Raw genomic sequence first — 20,194 nt, 5'->3', positions numbered from 1 at the left:
TAGTCCCAAGTTTTTTTTTTCCTTTGTTTTATTGCTCAGCAGTAAAAAGTACAGTGTGTATACTACAGTACAAAAAATACATAATGTTGAACACTGCTCCACCGTGCCACTGAACGTTTTGTAAAATATCCACTTTTTGAGCGTGCAAAAACGACAAGCCCGGCTGTGAGCATCCAATGCAGGAAATATCAATATGTTCAGCTGTGTTATTCAGCATCACCGGTCCACACGGTGATCTCAGAACAACGTCTTACAATGCAGAGAATCTTTAGCGACAGTAGAGGCAGACAGCATTGATTACTGAATGAAACTGCAGCAATGCAAAGTAAAAGAAATGACAGAAGGACCACAGGTTTAATAATGAAACTAAATATTCCAATGCACTTTTGATGAAACCACCTCTGTATGTGCTCACAACATACTTCATTTGCCTTTTTTTAAAAAAAAATTATTATTGGTCAGGATTTTTGACAGCCTCTAACACATTATCATGTGGTCCGGAAACAAATTCACAATCTTCAACACAGTTTGCAAAACTGGATAAAACACGCTGCTTATGGAGGGAGACACTTACAGTAGCAAGGGTGGTTTAAATGTTTCCTACAGCAGCGAGGAACACTCTCTCTCACATGACCGGTAGCCACTCCACGATACGCACGAGAGACGAACAGACGGGACAAACACACAGAGGCACGCACACAGGAACAGACGCACAAAACTGAGCTGAAAGTCCTACAAAGTCTCGCTCGACTTTAAAGTAACTGACATTTGGTTAAAGGGGCAGCACGTCTCAACTCGTCCGCTCACACGCACGCTTCAGTGCACATCTGGGAGTGCGCCTACATGCGCACTGTACTGATACATAAAGGGCCAACGTAAGGAATTAAGACATCTATGTGGTCCCTCTTCAGAGAAGCTGGTGACACATGAGGAGGAAGGCCATTTAAAGTCCGCTCCATTTTAATTGAGAGCTGAAGGTTTCTGTTCAAAACTGCTGGAAGCTGGACTCCACGTCGCCCAAATATCTGCTCAAACTGACCCATAAAATCCAGGCCTGTATTTATCAAACTGCTTAGAGATAAAATTGCTTACTTACGCTCATCATGTAACTTAAAAACACGAACTGCAGTGGAATTTCATGAATGAAGTAGATAAAACAAAATGCCTGCAATCTACAGGTGTATTTCCAAGTAGATGAAGTAGATGACCTGTTCTACATACTGAGCTACAGCCACCCCCATCAGTAAGACTCGTACTGTAGTGAACAGCTACCACATTACCACATGCAATGTGCTCAATAGTTGGAACCAACTCCAGATCTTTTATATGGTTAATTTCTAATGAAATATTGAGGGAACAGGCACCAACCTGGCCATGAATCTTGTTTTCCAATTGCTGCTTGTTCAATTGCTTTGATGCCTCAGAAATACAGGACTGCATATAAAAATGCCTATAATTCCTAGAGTTAATGCAATACTTTGAAGTCCCTTGAATGAAAGCTGAAAGTCTGCACTTCAGTCACATATAGATTGTTTGATTGTTGAGGATGATGAGGAGTTGGGCAACTCCATTGATTTGCAAATTAATTTACATGTTTGATATTATGTGTGTTTAATAATCAGGATGGTTAACACCATCTCCTAAAAGTGAGAAGGTCCCTAATTCGGACCTCCTAGTCCTCCTGGTGTACGGCTTCCTTTCACAGTGATCTCAGGTTAAATGCTTAACTGTCTCTCTGTTTCAGCCCTGTGATTGACGGGTGACCTGCCTCTGTGACCCTACGACAGCTGGGAGAGGCTCCAGTCCCTCTGTGACCCTAAGTTGGTATAAGGGGTCAAAAAAACATAGGTGGATCTTAAACTGTATTGTGCGTACTTGATGTAGGGCAAGTCTGTGTCTGATTAGTTTGAGCATGCTGCTCTTGAGGTTTGGGCCTTTTAATGTCTGTCTTCACATCTGATAAATACAGGCTCAGATTTCACACACATTATTCTTCCACACATCTGTCCTCCCCCCACACATATGTAGGTGCTATATTCAAGTTCAACAGGCTATAAGTATTTAGGGATTGATTTCAAAGGAAAATTAAACTTACAAAGAACAGCTTTAATTTTTTTTTCATAGCATATTTGTGTCTCTTTAAAGCAGATTTCATGTGGCAACATCCACAGTGCACTCACCATCAAGCCACTGCAATGAAACAAAACCACATATACTCTGTATTTTATAAAGACAATAAAAACCTTTATCACAATTAAGCCTTTTGTAGAAAATGTACATCAGAAAAATACGCGGGTGCATCCTCATAGTAAATAGTGTCTGTTTACATCGCTCTTCTTACAGGTTGTTTGTGATATACAGTATAAAGTCAAAGTCTCTGAATATTTACCACATATATAAAATGGACAAGAACAGCAGGGGCAGTAGAGGAGGGCAATCCACTGAGCCTCTCTGTGTCTATATGTCACAAGCTTTGTCTCTGTTGATGAAGAGGGTCTCCTGGCAGAAAGGGTTAACCAGGACCACGCTGCTGCCACTGTAGTCTCCATTAGGGGGTAGACAGGTGTCATGATCCTGGAAAAGCACACGCACAAAGTGAGACAAGGTGAGAAAAGGATGAGAGCAGGTGTAACTGTTAAACAGGAGCTCTAATTCAGGATTCACGCTTCAGGGCTCACCATTAACGCACACTCTACTGTTTCTGAGTCTCTCTACAGGCGATAAGCATTAAGTTTGGTGTGAAAGCGGACAGAATAAAAGATGGTTTTGGTGCACATTGGGGCTTTTAAGGGAGATGGAAAAAGCGAAGATATGTGGAAAAAGCTAGATGATCAGAGATACTAAGGGAGTTGGTGGGGAAAATGTAAGCGCTTCACAAGCAGAGAAAAGAGAGATGAGTCAGAAGAGGACAGCAAAGGGAGTTAATGTAAGGGGTGGGGGGGGTGTAGAAATGGTAGCTGATGGTGAGTCAGCAATAATGAGGTGGTGCAGGAGGTCATTTTGAAAAACAAAATGATTTTTTTTAATCAGCAAGCTCCAATCACAGTAACACCATCATTTAGGTTTACAGTCTTTTCTGTCATTTTTTCCCTATAGCACCAGGGAGGCTACAGTATGAGACTTCTGCTCTATGGAGACATGTAAAGCTGGGGAAAAACAACACCTGGGTGTCACCAAGGGCATCCTGCACATGATCCAACCTCAGCTTCCCTCTCCTGACACCCCCGACAGGCGGCAAAGAAATAAAATAAAGGACACACAGAGAGATGGTCACAGGAGAGAAGATGATAAACATGCAAAGAGAGCAAGCGATGATGCATTAAATATATGTTAAAAAAATAGGGGGGAATTTGCAGAGTAGAAAATCCACTGTTATGTACCACATCTTCCAACAGATGGCGCTGTAACGCACACAAAAACCCTCCAAGATGCTGCACTTTGTGCTTTGAGCTGGACTTTACTGTCACAGTGCAAAATTTAGCCTGAGTGAGCCCAAAATTATTTGGGTTGTTTTCTTCAGTTTTGCATGAATATGAATGGGTTAGGCAAAAAAAATGCAGAAAAAGGACAAACTTTTATAAAACTTATCACCACCAGCAGGTGATCAGTAAATCTGATAAAACTGTATGCAGCCAAAAATTGTTCAAACCCCTTAAAACAAACAAACAAAAAACACTGATCAGGTTGAATTTGTGGGAAATGTGCATAAAGTTATATTCAGGCAATTCAGATTATTCCTAATTAACCAAAAATAACATGATTTGCATTTTTTTTAATATAACAAAAGTCTTAAAAACCTTTATTATAAACCGGGTAGACAATTCAAGCTATAACACACAATCTTACACAAACCAATAATATCAGACACGTGGGAACAAGCTGATTTTAACAATCCCAAAGCTACTTAATGCAAAATAAGTGGGGACACATGTGCTAAAGAATAAAGCTGTGAATTTACTGAACAAATTGGCAATGCTGCCAATTAGCAGAATTTATTGGTTCAAAAGATTTCTACCAGAGTTCAAAGCAACATGAGAAATGAAGAAACCAAACTTTAGCTTGGATTATTCCAGCTGTTTGCAGCAACAGCAACAACTATAGAGAAATATCTGCTAAACAGGTCATTTATTCTACGCAGATCACACAGTACTTACAGAATGAAAATACAGACCTCATTAGCTGCTTATGAATCTGTTCTCTAAAGCAATTTTTAAATATAAACTATTTAAAGATGTTTTTTTTTTTATATAGTCAAGGACCCCCAAAACCAGAACAGAAATGTTTTTGATAGAAAAATTATACAAAAGGGTTACAATACAGCTCAGTGTCATCTTTATCAGATACGGCATGTATGTGAAAAAACTCTTAAAGGCCACATTTGAATTTCATAAAATTAATGTCAAAACATTTTGTGCACTGACTCTTTCTGATAACATGAAAATTGCTGAAGATCTTTGTCTCTGCTCTCTCTTACACCTCTCTGCAACCCCTAGTACCTGCAATGGGTACTTGGCTTTTTAATGCTTTTTTGGTTTTTGTTTAAATATCATATATGCTGGTTTTATGGACTTTTATATTATGGTTGGTGTCTTTTGAGCACATGTGGTCTTACAGTGTAGACCAAGAGGAATGATAGATGATAAATATGGCCAATACAATGCTTATATTAATGTTTGCAGTCTTATATATAATTAAACCCCCTCAGGTGAGTATTCATGACTAATTAACTAATAATGTATAAATATAGACCTTGTATATCAACACTGCAGCTGATCTCTGACATTTAGTTGCTGAATTTAAATTTAAGAGAGCACTTTGTGTGTCTAAGAATCAGTGCTTTAATAGATCCCCTGCAGGAAATTTTGTCTTTTGCTTGTTCCAAATAGCATCCCCATTAATCGCAGTGGCACAGTGTCATGCTCAAGTGGCTTCAGAAAGCCCCGGGGCTTGCTGACAGGGGAGTTTGGACATAGATCCTCTTGTTGTTTCTATTCTCATTAAAAACATTCTGCTGACCGATAATGAAACATCAAGTAAATGCGCCACCACGTTAGTGTGTACGATGCAGAACAGTAATAGAGACGCAGCCTCAGAGTGTCAGTAGTTTGTACCTCACTCTCCAGAGTGTGTATCTCTCTGGGCAGCTCCACAGCATGCCTGCTGAAGTAGTCCATGGTGATGGCGTTGTTCCAGTAACTGAGGTTGTTCTCCTGACTTGATGACTTCTTCTTCCTCCTCATGCAGCACACAGTCAACAGCACAGCTACAGCAGGCAGAGGCAGGGGAGGAAGACAAGGCTTAGCACAGAAACTGGAATAGCTGCCGCTTCAAAAAGCCTCTGAAAGCACCCACACCTGCTGCTCGGGTAGAGGCTGCCATGTTTCAGGACATGTTGCAGTTAGAAATCAATACAGGAAATTCTGAGCTAAGCTGTCAGCCTTTTAGTAAAAAGATATGAGAAGGTTTTCAAGTGTCAGATTAGTCCATTTTCAACATATTAAAATGCACAAAACTACATTTTGCCTTGGGTGCAATTCCTTTTCCTCGATAAAAACTTTTTCCAAATCTATGATGCAGCCCTGAAGGGTAACTGTAGGCTGTCAAAAGGCATTCTGGGATAACTCATGTCACAAACATGGGGCCTGAAGAGAAAAAAAGTCATTTACGGAAATATTTTGCTTTCTTTTCAATAGTGAGATGAGAAGATCGGCAACACACCTCACCTTTGACCCTACCTGGTTGCTGGCAAACTATTTAGGGTTAAGTTGTGTTTTAGCTACAAACTAAATAAGCAAAATTAAAAAAAAACCCTAAAAACTACAAGATGTCACCTTTAAAAGATGGACATTCAGTTTGTCTGCCCTGAATGTTTTAATTAAGCCATGCAAAGGTATAAATTTGATGAAAGGTGGAAGTTAACCAACAAAAACCACTATCTTAAATATTATTAAGTATGTCAAGCTACTAACACCTCATCAATTTACTCCTTACATCAGAAATAAAAAGTATAAAAAGACAAGTTCTGATTTTATGGTGAGTGAAACTACACAATCTGCTTCTGTGGCTTCTTATTTACTCTCTGCAATAAAGCAAAGTAGTCAGATTCTTTAAATACCAAAGAATTGCTTGCAGACAGAATTTGAGTCTTTTTACATGCTCTGATTTTACTTACAACACGAGGACACAAGCACACTGATGGCCAACACGATCCACACGATGGTCATCCTGCCCAAGCAGATGAGCTTTTGGGATGATGTGGGGTCTACAGTAGCGCCTGAGCTGTTGCCGGGTATCGGGGGGCCGTGGCTGGTGGCTGGCACCTGCCTGTTCTGGAAGTTTCCGCTGGTTGTGGAAGCGGGCTCTGAGCTGTTCCCCTGCTGCTTCTCCTTGACTGAGCTGCTCTTAGAGAGGTGCTCCCCATGTGCAGTTGCAGTTGCATTCCCTAACGGGTCAGTGCTTTTACTTTGAACAGAACTTAGACCTTGACCTCCCACAGTGGTGGTCTCATTTGCTGTAGTGTGAGTAACTGGTGTGAGTGTTATATTCTGTGTTGTGACACTCGTCTCAGTGGACAGGGTAGTGGATGCAGTGACAGTTTGAATTTGTGGTGGATCCTTGACTGTGGTAATGTTCAGCTCAGGAGTGGGGGGCTCTTTCACTCCATGCACCTCGCGAAGGGTGATGGTGTGGTGCAGGGCTATCTCTGGGGATCCTACAGCATGCTCCCTGAGTTTCAGGCCTCGTGCAGCATCAGCGTCCACTGAGAGAGAAGAAGGGGGCTGCAGGTGTTGGAGATGGTGCCGCCTGAGTTCCTCTAGACTCAGTTTCTGAGGCTCTTTGTGGTATGCATCAAGTGCATCCCCTCTGTCTGATCCGGAGCTCAACAAAGGAGCCAGGGGGTTTGGGGCCCCTCTAGCAGCAGATTCCACATCTATATTTGGGATCTCTGCATTGAGAAATTTAGGACTGCTGCTGCTGGCCTGGTTAGTGCTGACTGTAACTGGGTTGTGGGCCCTGACCAATTTGCGCACGAGACCTTGATTTACAACATCAGAGCTGGGCTCCCTGGGATGACTCACGTGGCTGTCGGTGCTCACAGTGTTTGGGATGACAGTATTTGTGTCATAAAGTGGAGGAGCCTCTTGAGCTAAGCTGGAAGTTTGGGTAAGCTGATGCAAGAGTAAAGGGGGAAGAGCAGCCACAGGAAGGAGGCTGTTTGTGGGATGCATGCCTTTGGGTGACCAGTCCCCACTACTCGACCCTTCTTGATGCCAGTCCAGGGGCGGAGGTTTGGGGGGAGATAGGGGGCTGCTGTGGGTGACTGCCATATAGACAGGGTCCTGGGAGGTCTGGCTGAGGTACAGCTCCTGTGCTGATGACACCAGTCCTGCTGGCAGTGCTAGGAATGCTAGAACACCTGCAGAAACAAACAGAACAATATAGAAATCCCTTTTAGCCTCATGAACTCTATCATTTCCTGTAAAGTTTAATTTTAAAAAATCTTCTCTCTCATTTGTTCCGTTTTGCAAAGCTAGATGAGGGTGCAGCCCCGTGGCTATAACTGACTGCGTGGGTGTTTAGACAAGGCGTGTAGCATTGTCTTGCATTCATTATGCTTCTTAGCCTTTAATCTACTGAAGCGCCGTGTGTGTCACTCACCTAGTTTAACTAGATTGCTTTATTAACTGCATTATTCACTAGACGAGTCTACTGAGTGGAACCGTGCGTGGATAAGGTGGCAGCTGGGACTGAGAAGATGTTTTTGTCTTTGCACCCAGAGTAAAAACAGAGCAGTGACAATGCTTGAAAAGTGCTCATGGAGTTCACTAAAAAAGCAAAATACTGTTGATATTCTTATCAGTCCTGTTTTGATAAATGTTCTCGTTTAAGGCAAGACTCCAGGAAAAAAAAACATGTTTTCTCACATAGGTCATTTCATTCTCCTTTTAGACTGCATTTAGCATTCATTTTTCCATATATTCTCCACTGGATATTTATGCAAAACACCCAAGTAATCAGCAAAGTACCATGGTGATATCCATTAGTTAAAATGTATACCCTGTAATTTGTCTTTTGCAATAAAAATATTTTGAAATTTACAGCACATGCTGCATCTTTTTCTCAAAATTGCCTCTTCTGATATGCTGAGCCAGAAAATTCCACGTCTGTGACACTTGCAGTCTTTCCGAGTTTCTTCCTGTCTATATTCTGAAGGTTTCTATCGAGTGGTTTGTTCATGTATTATTCAGAGTCTGATTTCCAGAACATTTTATTCCTGAAAAACATGAACATCATTTTTTTTTCTGGCTGAATTTTCTGATTTATGAGGTGAGAAAAAGAGATATTAAAAAAATACCTGATGTCTGTACAAACCTTTGAGTCTAATATGTCAACAAACTGAAACTGGAATCTTTAACTTTACGTTATCCAGTATTCATGGAAAATTATTCAGACTGGTGCATTTAGATATACAAGGTCTCATTTGCATATTTAGATACAAGTTTTTTTTAAATGTTGCAACAAAAAGACAATTATTTTTTTTTAAAGTTTTCACCAGGGAAATATGTAGAACACTATTCACCTGCAGAGTTGCCCCTTAAGCTCTTACAGTGTCCTTTGTCATCATAAAATTGAGACTCTATAAACGTCTTTTTAAACAAATAAATCAGATGGTGAAATGTGTCTTTGCAAAAGACATAATGACTTCTAATGACTTTCTTACAATTAATACAGTAGATTGATTTATGACAGCCTTCATGTCAGTGTGCCTACTTAAAATGCTAAAGTCATCTCTAAGAGCCTGACAGATTTGCTTTCTCAAGCTCAATCCCGTAAGGAGGCTACGCAGTGACAAGACATTAGCAGGTGCCTGTGGGGAATAATATTATCCAGACAGCAAGAAAGTCTTAGAGGGAGGAATGTGAAAGAGCTTATTAATTTCCTCATTAACTCTCTCCACTCCGTCCTTTATTGACATTATTAAGCACAACTAATCTGACACATTAGCAGAGCTCCCACTGTGCAGTTTCTATACATTCAAAGAATAAATAAAAAAATACAAAGATCATCATCAGAAAGTGCAGCCTCTTTCAATTCTGACGTTTTACATATCGGGACATAATCAAAAAAACAATCAGATTCTTAGCAGGTCTTAAAATGATGTAAATACAACCTCAGATGAACTACAAAACAAGACATATTACACTGCCATTATTTATATAACAAAAATTAAGTCAAAATGATGAAGGAGTGAGTGGAAACCTAAGTACACCATTAATGCTTAGAAAATAAGAGGGTAAGTAGCAGGCAGGTGCTGCTAATCAAATGCACTCAATTAACTCATCATCAGCAAGAGTGAGCACCTCTATAAAAGCGGAAGTTTTGGCAGATGCCAAGCAGGCGTGATCTTAAAGAAGCAACTGGTGCCACCCATCAGTCAGGAAAGGTGCATCTATAAGAATATATATGCTAAACAATTTGAAGTCGATCATTCTGCAGTGAGGAAGATTATTCATAAGAGGAAAACATTAAAGAAAGTTGCCAATCTTTCTAGGAATGGGCGTCCCAGCTAACTCACCCCAAGCTCACACCATGCAATCCTCAAAGAAATGGCAAAAACAGCTACATCTCAGACTCTGTTAGGTTAGTCTGACACCAACCATTATTGGCTAATTGCTTGAAGGTTAAGACTGGCATTACTTAACATTTATCTTAATGACAACAAATGCCACAAACAGACCATTAAGTAGTCTGACATCGCTCCTGAGCTCCTCAGACCTGTCTGTGGCAGTCGGGTCAAACGTCATTCATTCCTACTGTGGATGTCAAAAGGTTCCCTAAAACTGCGATAAACTGGGGTTTTATGGGGTTTTTTTGTTACACTAAGAAAGCATGTCAGCCAGTGCAACACCCAGTGTGGCTCATTTGAATGATTTTATCAGTGTATGGACAACAAGAGTTCTGTGGACACACATGAAAGAGCTCTATCAGACTTTAGTGGGATCAGATTTGCTTACAATAAGTAAAGTATAGAATATTTCCAGCTTTATCCTTTAATAATATTCCATGAAAGAATGCCGATTTTAATGTGCAATCTTTTATTAAAAACTGGCATGAAGATTAGAAGGAAAAATGGAAAATCAGTATGTATACTGTTAAAATCTTATCACATTTCTTTGTGTATTATTTCCCAACCTTACTTGTTATATGCAGCAGTCTCGCAGGTGTAAGCACACAAATAAAAAGATGGACAGGGAAAGAACACAGCTTATATGCAGAGCTGTGCAGTGATAGAAGTGCACAATGTAGAGCTTCAAGCAAGTCAATTAGAGACTAATTCATTAAAAAAATACCCCAAAACACAGTCTCAAGGTGCCAATATCACTGAGAAGTTATGGCCATCATTAAGGAGCAAAGGAAAAGTTTGGATAGAAGGTACAACAACAACAAAAAATGCAATAAAAGATTAAAACAATATCAATAATATCATAATTTATTTGCCACAGGAATATTTTTCCCTTTTCTTCCAAGAGGAATTTAAAATACACCCCGGCAGAAGCCCAAAGCACTGACTATTTAAACTCAGCCTCTGAATCATTAATCATATTCCTCCATACTCAATCACACAGACTTCCAGGAGAGACGGTCCAGGCCCTGTCTTCCATTAACCAGGTCTGTCACGTCTCTAATCCACAGAGCACACTCCAGTCCCATGTCTGGGGAGACAACACGCGGGGCCATTGTTGATTTATGATTGCTCGTTCTTTCCTGAAATGATCCTTTAGACGGGAGGATAAAACCCAGCCTGTCAGCAGTAAGGTGTTCAGTCTTTTGCTGATCCTGGGTAATGTGAATCGTGGTCATAATAGGACAAAAATCAACCTCCTAAACGAGGCAAAATGACTGAATCTGAACAAGAGACACATTAAACAGTGCCTTCTTGGATAGGGAGGTGTCAGATGTCTCTGTGCAAACTAAAACCATGTAGATGCAAGCAGGCTGCCTTTAAAAAAAAGACATAAAAGGAGGTAACAGAGGCAGATTACGAGGGAGGATGTTTATCATGATGTGGTCTGGCTTGACTCATACCTTCAATCAGTAACCAAGCCTGGCTGTCACAACCTGGCAACCTGACACTCTGCTGTTTCTCAATAAAACATAGCATCCTTTTAGAAAGTTATGTCAGAAATGAACAAACTAAATGCACTGGCACAGATTCTCCCGGTTAGTTAAGGTGATCAGAAACCCTGCATAAAACATGTAGCTTGTCTCTGATCTGCAACCAACATGGACATTAATATTCATTCAGGGCTTTGCAGTTTAGTTGAATCATATTTTATTAAAGATCACATCTAAAAATGTGAAAGGGCCAAAGCTGATTTCTTTTTTCTTTTTTTTTTTTAAGTTAGCAGGCACTGATGTCTGACTGCCCAAATATTAATTAGTGCTGGACACAAAATGAGGACAACACCGACCTTTAGATTCTGTATCGGAGGTGTTGAGCTTAATGGTTTATTAGCTTTTCTGAGTGGGGCTCTTTCTGACTCTTCCCCTGACATTTAATTCCCTAATTACTGGGGAGCTAGCATGCTCCCCAGTAAAATACAATGATGAATGCTCATATTAAACTTTGCCAGAGGTTCAAATATCAAGGTCAGTGTATGTACAAGTAATCTCTGAGAGCCAAAAGGCTTCAGACCTGCTCTAAATACTCAGTTTCAGAGAGTTTTTTCTACTCTTGGCTCTATATGATGTCAAAGAGAGAATGGATTACCTTAATGTGACCATGTCAGGTGCACAGCTCTGCTGTTCAACCCATCTTTTTGTGAGGGGCAGCCAATCAGAAGAAAGATGGCTTAAATGGAGAGAGTAGCTTGTTTCAGAAATGAGGATGAGCTGAGGGGCTGCACAAAGGCCCAGTATAATATAAGTAAGGATTATTACAAAGCTACTTGAGTCAAGAATAAAAATATGGAGGTGGATATGAGCATAGCAGGCCCCCTTTAAAGCAACAGGTGGACAATTAAAACAAATAAAGGCAGCTATTACAGTGAAACTGCAAATTACTCATTAAATCAGTTATGGTTCCTTTGATCACTCATCTGTTACTTGGACAACTGTGGCAATTCTAGCTCTGCATACATGCACTGAATACTGTATATGGGTATATGCATGCATTTATGAAACTCAAAACCCATGTGCTGTCCCTCCAAGATTGCCCCAGCCTCTTTGGCAACTCTAGATAATCTCGAGCAGATCGCTGGCCTTCCATGGTGGCGATTTCTCATTTGAATGTCTGCCCTATCACCTTTCAGCGGTACTTTATGTGCCTACCATGGTGACTGTGGGTAACGGGGAATTCAGGGTTCAATTCCAGAGAGGGAGCTTGAGAAACGGCTACCACATCCAAGGAAGACAGCAGGCATGCAAATTACCCACTCCCAACTCTGAGAGGTAGCAATGAAAAATAATACAGGACTCCTTTGAGGCCATGTAATCGAAACGAGTTTTGTGTGGGAAGGGGGTACAGTGGTTAGCATTACTGCCTCACAGCAAGAAGGTTCCCGGTTTGAACCCAATCTGGGGCCTTTCTGTGTGGTTTGCATGCTACCCCATGCCTATGTGGGTTTCCTCCAAGTAGTCCAGGTTGCTCCCACAGTCCAAAGCAAAGTAGTGATCCTAAATTAGCTATGGATATAAGATGAAAAGTAATTTATATATGGTAGGTTAAAATATGACTAATTAAAAGTTCCTTGATTTGACAGTAAGACTAGAAAAGTGCAATATAAATGTGAGAGCACATTGTAATGTTAATTATCCAGAGAAGGAATCTACTGGCAAGCACAAAGGGCAGAATTAGGTAGCTATATTATCATATATCCATCTATCAGAGGCCTGGATGGTGCAGAGAAACGATAAGTGGTGGACAGTTGCTCACAGAACCAGAAAGAAACTCAGATTTTCAGTAGAAGAAAAATCAAATACCGTATTTTCCGGAGTATAAGTCGCACTTTTTTTCATAGTTTGGCTGGGGGTGCGACCTATATTCCGGAGCGACGTATATGTGACATTTATAACACATAAACCAAAATACTCCAGCCACTTGACATCTCCGTGAACTGCAGCTTTAAGGCAGTCTTGCGTAACCTGTGGGCGCAGTGGATGGTGGATGGAGAGCACAGCTTAACGGCAACTGGGAGAATGCGCCACCCAACTTTCCTGGAAGTCATTGGATGGATCAAGAAAACATGGGCTTCAGTGACAAACCATCCTGTTGGGATTCAGAAAGGCTGGAATAATTGGAACTGCAGCTTAAGGTAAAGGTCAAGTTTTTAAAAAATCTTGTGAACGCGATAACTTGAACGATGTCATTTTGACCTCAAAGTAAAGATTGAAGAAAAATCGTGAGCATGGACAACAGGACCCATGTGTTATCCCTACGATTCAATGTTTGGAGAGTGACATGTTTGTAAGATGGACAATAACCTAAAAATCAGCTAAAAAGTCTGCCAGGAGTGGGGTTTGATGTGCCCAGCACCACTTGTTTGTTTTTAAATTAAGTAATCCCCATAACACTCTACACTCTTGGAATTTTAAGTCTTAATTTTATGCAGTATTGCATAAACAGACTTGAAGAGCTGAACATCTTGCAGGTTGCTATGTTCCTACAACTAACTTTTCTGATAAAAGTAGCAAAACTTAAATATAAAAGCGTACATAATGACATGGCACAGCTGAAAGAAAGTGTCAGCACGACCATCATTGCATTGCAACTGATGGTTTAGCCTTAATGGGCAGATTTAATTGGAATACAATAAATGGAAGATGGAGACAAAGCAGTATGTCCGTTGTGTTTTCTCTGAAATGGACTTCATGTGCAACGCATCCAACAAAGTGTGCCTCACATCAACCCAGACTGCACAGAAAAGTCATGTGTTTAAAAACAGGAAGTATAACTGAGTTATCTTGTTTTCTGCCCTCTGTTAAACCTGCATCTTTATTTTTCTGAAAACAGGAAATGGATCCATTTCTGACCCATACAGTCTGTGCTGTTGCATTTCTGTGTCTGCAGTGATTACATGTACCTGCTTGGTTTTACACATGCACTGTGCTGCCCACTGAGGCAAATGGGTGTAATTTGTCACAATGGCTGTGTGTCCGGCTGATGGAGCGAGAGCGTGAGCGGGCAGAGAGCCTGGCCTGGCCTCCACAAAGACACGTGGAGGAGAAGCAAAGGCACGAGGTATTAAGAGAAATATTGAAAAGACCAGACGAGTAACCTGAGTTTTATGAACATCCATTACTGAGTGGAGGCGCTGAAAAGAAAACGAGAATGCTGAATGGAAAGAGGTAAGAATAGCGAGGTCAGAAAAGGGTGTAAAATGTGCACGAATGGGCCTGAGCGGGAGATGTGTGGGTGTTTGATAGTGCTACGACAGGAACAAAGGCAGAAAGGTTAGATTAGACATGAAAAACTGAAACAGAGCAGGGCACACTGAGAAACATTTGTTATGGTCAGCAACACTCGTTTACTCAGCATGATTTTTTTTTTCTTCCCACCCTCATGCATGCTGGCTGTTTTTAGTCTGACATGATTCAAAAGGAGTCGGACCATTTTCAGTGGCGATGATGCAAGGAGTGAGGAGGCGAGTGAGGAGTTTGAGTCTTGACTAGTGAATTTAGGCTCTTTTTCCTTTCACAAGGATACCGTTATCGCTCACGTCAACCTGTTGCCCTCACTATCTATATCACCCAGCCTATCACATCAAGAAAAGCACATGCTAATATCATGAAGACAAATAATGCACAGCTAAAATTACTGTGAGACTGTGCCCTCATTTATTTGACTAATGGTGTCAACCTGTTTTCCATTATCAAAGCACAGTGTGTACAGAGGGAGAGAGGGAGGGAGGGGCAATTTATGCAAGAAAACCTGCTGAATTAGGGCTCTTTTGAGTGCACAGGAAGCCGGTGACATTCGTTGAAGTCCTCCATTGATGCCACAAGGGACATCAATAAATCATGTCGCAAAGCAGGCTCCTGTGCGCTGATCCAGAGCAGGCTTTGTCCCAGTACTCATTCACAATTAGACCGAGAGGCCAAAGCCGGATCTAGAGTTACACTATGATAACCTGACATTTGCTCCTGCAGCTGATGAAATTCTGCCTTAGATTTTGGACCTACTCATAAGCAAAACTTCAATCCTGTGGAACAATATTCTTCAGGTACAGTGCATCATGGATCTTCCAGGCTAAATCAATCATACTGGAGCACTTAGTGTGGGGCATGCAGGCTATCAGTGCTTATGCACTAGCCTGGCCGCATGATCAATCCTGAAGGGGGGGGCTACTTACAGCGGAGGCTGGGATATTTATCTTTTTTTTTTCCTGGGGTCACCTCCTGCTACGTGCGAGGGAGAACGATGCGGCTCTGACGTGCACAGTGACAATCTGCCTATGAAGCGTGTTCTGGAGCCAGGCTGGTTGTGCCGCATCATCAGTGGGCAGCTGCCAGTGGCACTGTTCAAACTGGAGGCTCTACAGGAAGCTAAAAATGGGAGCTGCAAAATCATCCATCAATAAGGCAAACTTCCGTAAAGCTTCTGCTCTGTCATCTCCCTGCACATCAGCATAGCAGGGAATAACAGATCAGTATATACATGTATAAAGAAAATCTAGCCAAGGTCAGATTTATAGATAAAATGAACTGTAAAACAATGAAAAAAACTTGCATTAAGATTAAATACTTGAGAGTAGGTTTTATGTCTATTTTAACTGTGTGCAATTATTCAGTTAGAATAACATTTATTGATACCAATGCATTTTCAATGTTGCTTAAAATTCCTGTATTAATTCTTGTTTACAGTGTAGAACAGAAAGAATAAAGGCTTGAATGTGACTAATGGACAAAAATGGACAATTTTGAAATGATTCTTGAGTCCCACCATTTTCTTTAATACTTGAGTGGAAATAGATGAAAAGTAAATATAAATTTCAACTGTATCTATTTGCACCCCCCCCCCCCCCCCCCCCCCCCACAAGACTACATAACATCACATCAAAGACTATTTCAGACTCACTATCATCAAATAGACTTGCTTAAAATTCAATTATATTGTTACTTATTAGGCAAATAAACTGAATTAATGTTTTTATACCCAAGTTTGAGCAGCACATTGAACTTCTGAGAAGTCAAAAATGAATCAAGCATAACATTCAACCACTAAAAACATTTTTTTCTGTTCAGGAGTGCAAGTAAATAACTGTGATTTGGCATTTTCATTTTAAAAAATGTTAATGTGCTTTACTATTTGCTTTGTGTAAAACAGTAAATTTGATCTAGTTTGTGTTTCTGCCACCTGTGTTTCTGACTGTTGTAGCAAAGTGCTCTAACTTGATGCCACCCAGCCTCATAGCACATACAGCCGAAATAGTGCAACAGATAACTCAATCTTTCAAAAATGGACAGAAGCACCAAAACTGGACTTTGGTCCCTCTGAACACATATTTGCCACTGGAATTTTCAAAATTTTCCAATCTGGTCGTCACTTCCATCTTAGAGAACAGCTGTTCTACTACAGAATTTCAAGCACTGGATACATTAGAGAGGTTTTACTCCTTTTGAGTCAAATGTATAATTTATTCTACTAAAGCTCTACAGAGGTATTTAAAGATAACCATTCACCATCACACCAACAGCCACTCTAGGATCAACAATTAAACTGACAAGCGTCTTTGGATTGTTTGAAAAAAGAAAGCATATTTCTCCCCTATTGGCTTCTCTTCACTGGCTCCCTGTTAAATCCAGAATTGAATTTAAAATCCTTCTTCTCAGATACAAGGTCTTGAATAATCAGGCCCTATACTATCTTAAAGACCTCATAGTACCATATCACCCCAGTAGAGCACTTTGCTCTCAGACTGCTGGCTTACTTGTGGTTCCTAGGACACTTGAGAGGCAGAGCCTTCAGCTTTCAGGCCCCTCTTCTGTGGAACCAGCTCCCAGTTTGGATTTGGGAGACAGACACCCTCTCTATTTTTAAGATTAGGCTTAAAGCTTCCCTTTTTGATCAAGTTTATAGTTAGGGCTGGATCAGGTGACCCTGAACCATCCCATAGTTATGCTGCAATAGGCCTAGGCTGCTGGGGGGTTCCCATGATGCATTGTTTTTTCTTCACTCATCTCTTTTCATTCTACACATTAAAAAAAAAAAAAGAGTATCTGAACCAATTTTAAATTATCTAAAGAGTAATACAACATCCTATAAGTACTACTACTATTACTACTACCATATTTATCATTTGATAGATCTAAGAACGCAGCTGAAAAAAAAAACTGTTTTTGTTGCATTCAGCATCCTAAAGTATAAGGTATACATCTTTTTAAAATAATTGATAACTGTAGCTTGCATTCGCTTTCAGTCTTGAGGTATAGCAAAAGTTTTCAGAATATGCATCACCTATAAAAATATGTTTTATTAGTTTTACAGTGTATTATTAGTCAGAAACAGTGGTTGAGTTGCATTAACAACCATAAATGCAGAGAGCAGACCTTTTGCGCGCTCACTGAATGAAACCATTAACCAAACATCTGAGATGTAAATGTACAAGAACTGAAGGGAATTACTGTATGTCCATTATGTCTCGTAATCTAATGGGATAAACATGCATAACTGCTGGTTTAGAAGGCCCAAGGGACTGAACCGCAGCCCGTAATTAAAGATGTCCTCTTCACCACCCAGCCGGCCCTCCATGGATCACATTTTGCCTCATTTATGCTAATAACAACCACTCCACAGGAGCGGACAACCCTCTGTGGAATTCCCCTCCAATCCTCTGGGGCAAACGAAGATGGCTTTATCTACAGCGCTCATCGGAATACCAATGAGCCCATATCACACCACGCTGGCACATGCACAGACCGTGGTTCTGCTTCCCCAGTATAAAATCAGTCCGTATCTCAACTTTTGAGGGATAAAAGCTGACAGAGCCGAATCAAAGTAATCATAAAGCTGTAAAAGGGACGTTTTGTTAAAGGTAGTCCAAGCCTTTAATTTAAAGCTTTGACGTGCTGTCAGGTCCATCAGCTTCAGGAAGACAAAACCTTTTATCAGCAGAGAACTGTCTGACTAACTGCTGGTGAGATTGGATTATCACGCCTGGACAGCGACCCATCAGCCCCGACTGACTTCAGTGGGCTCAGTGTACCTCTGTAACAACTACCATTACTAGTGGGCCTGCTGTGGTACTACTTCAATTTGAAGTCTGAAGAAGGGAATTCCATCCCGAAATGTTACTTCTTTAATACTGATGGATTAAAATTTCTCAAGGAGCTTTTTGGTGTGCGGACCTCCTCCTTTTTCACTACTTCAATTTGTGCCACTACAACTGCTACTGTTGGTTACTGTAGCTGGGGTACTACAAATCACAAAACTATCAGTACAGTTGGTAATAAATAATAAAATGCAGTATAATAATATGTAAAATAAAACTTCTCATAAGTACTTCTACTACTGCTAAGTCAGAAGTTCCTTCAGGCTGCATACACATGCTGTTGCCTCTCCAGGTGCTTTGCAAACCTATCTTCACCCCAGCTGCTCCATGGTTCCTTCTTTCTAATTTGACCAAGTAGCAGCCCACATGTCGGTGCTTCCTCTGCCAGCGGCCAAACCTACCTCCACCCCAGCTCCTCCATTTCATGCGATTCACGCGATTTCTGACTTTATCCACGTCATGTATGTTGCTGTTGATGCCTTACTCTGTGTGGAGGTGCGGGGAGGTCCCCAAACAGAGCATTTCCACTAGATATAAATTACTGCTCCAATTTTGACTAAAGTCACCCTGAAAGAAATATTTATAAGCCCAATTTTGTACCTCCACTGTTAGTATTATCAGGGCTGCTAATTTTGATCCCACCACAGAAAAAAAACACTAGAATACCTCTATCTAGTAAAATGAATACTCATACAACCTACCCCTAATACAACTTTTGGTATTATAATACTACTGCCACCTCTGATATAACTTTACTAATACTAGTGGCATTATTATACATGGTAATGTGCTCAGTAGAATTACTGTTTCTGTTGCAAAGCAGTCAATAACAGGATTACCAACACAATAGCCCCGTATCAGCTGTGTTATGCTGTTACCTATGAACACAACAGGCACTACGAGCACACTGACTGCCGCCACTGGTTTATCCATCTTATTTTACAGTGAAGGCAATATAAGAAATATGGTTTCCCTTCCTTTATTATAACCACTGAGGCGTTATTCAACAAGACCTTACGTCCAGAATTGAGGCTATTTATATAGAACAAATATATATACACTTAACTTGGCCAAAAGATCCTTTCCGAAAGTGTGCTTACATTTAATTCATAGATTCAAGATGCTGAGCATTAAAAAAACGCACCCGTGACCTGTAAATCTCACATTTCTCATAACTGACTGCACTTGTCTTGTGATTTCTGACATATAACAATATGCCAGCACAAATCATGGTTTAGTCAAGAATTGCCAAAGAGTGAACAGCAAGCAAAAACATAAAAAACAAACAAACAAACAAACAAAAGGGTTTTGTTTAGCGCATATAGAGCTCTTGGAAAGTTCACCACAGGCTTAAAACCACCTGTGTCCTAAGCAGTAATACCCGTTAGGAAAATCCCTTAGATCAAATCTAAACTTTGCTTAGAGATTAGACTATTTCCATGTCAAAGTAAGGTTGAATAATATGTGGATTTCTGTTTGAAGTGGATCTATTATGTATTTTCTTATTTTGTGTCATGTATACAGTGATAGATGATAATATTAAACTTGACACAGTTTCAAATCAGCCAAAAGCTCAGGTTTTAGCCTGCTCTACTCACTCGGTTCGGACCATTTTTTCCTTCTCTTCTTGGCCTGTACATGGCCAGTGAGAGAGGACATCTCTAATATGGCCATCTCACACACTCCACCCACCTGCTGTCCAAACCTTTTGTTTATGAGGGGCAGCAAATCAGAAGAAAGATGGCTTAAAGAGGATGAACTGAGAGGCTGCATCTAGGTCCAGTATAAGACAAGATTATACTGAGCAGTGAATCATGCAAAAAAAAAAAAAATACTGATAGTAGAGCCCAAAAATATGGAGCTAGAAATCAGCATAATGAGTCTCCTCTGAGACAAGCTTAAGATCAAAATTGATCTGAAGT

The 20,194-nt window shown here is 40.6% G+C and overlaps 1 protein-coding gene across 2 annotated transcripts in view; it reads right to left on the bottom strand.

Annotated features, from left to right (window-relative positions):
• Nucleotides 1–444: 444 nt before the first annotated feature.
• Nucleotides 445–20,194, bottom strand: part of tmem108 (transmembrane protein 108) — a 56,043-nt gene continuing 36,293 nt past the window's right edge. The window contains exons 3-6 of one of the 2 annotated variants that reach the window (XM_030756678.1): nucleotides 6,173–7,417; nucleotides 5,112–5,263; nucleotides 2,456–2,574; nucleotides 445–2,007 (exon numbers count right to left, since the gene is read on the bottom strand). In XM_030756678.1, the coding sequence (XP_030612538.1) occupies nucleotides 2,458–2,574; nucleotides 5,112–5,263; nucleotides 6,173–7,417 (1,514 nt within the window). In that variant the 3' untranslated portion in view covers nucleotides 445–2,007; nucleotides 2,456–2,457. Of the gene's footprint in view, nucleotides 2,575–5,111; nucleotides 5,264–6,172; nucleotides 7,418–20,194 lie in introns of both variants that reach the window. The other variant, XM_030756677.1, reaches the window with a different exon arrangement.

Source organism: Archocentrus centrarchus, chromosome 20 (assembly GCF_007364275.1).
Source record: "Archocentrus centrarchus isolate MPI-CPG fArcCen1 chromosome 20, fArcCen1, whole genome shotgun sequence".
NCBI lineage: Eukaryota > Metazoa > Chordata > Actinopteri > Cichliformes > Cichlidae > Archocentrus > Archocentrus centrarchus.
This window is presented reverse-complemented; position numbering and strand designations above follow the sequence as displayed.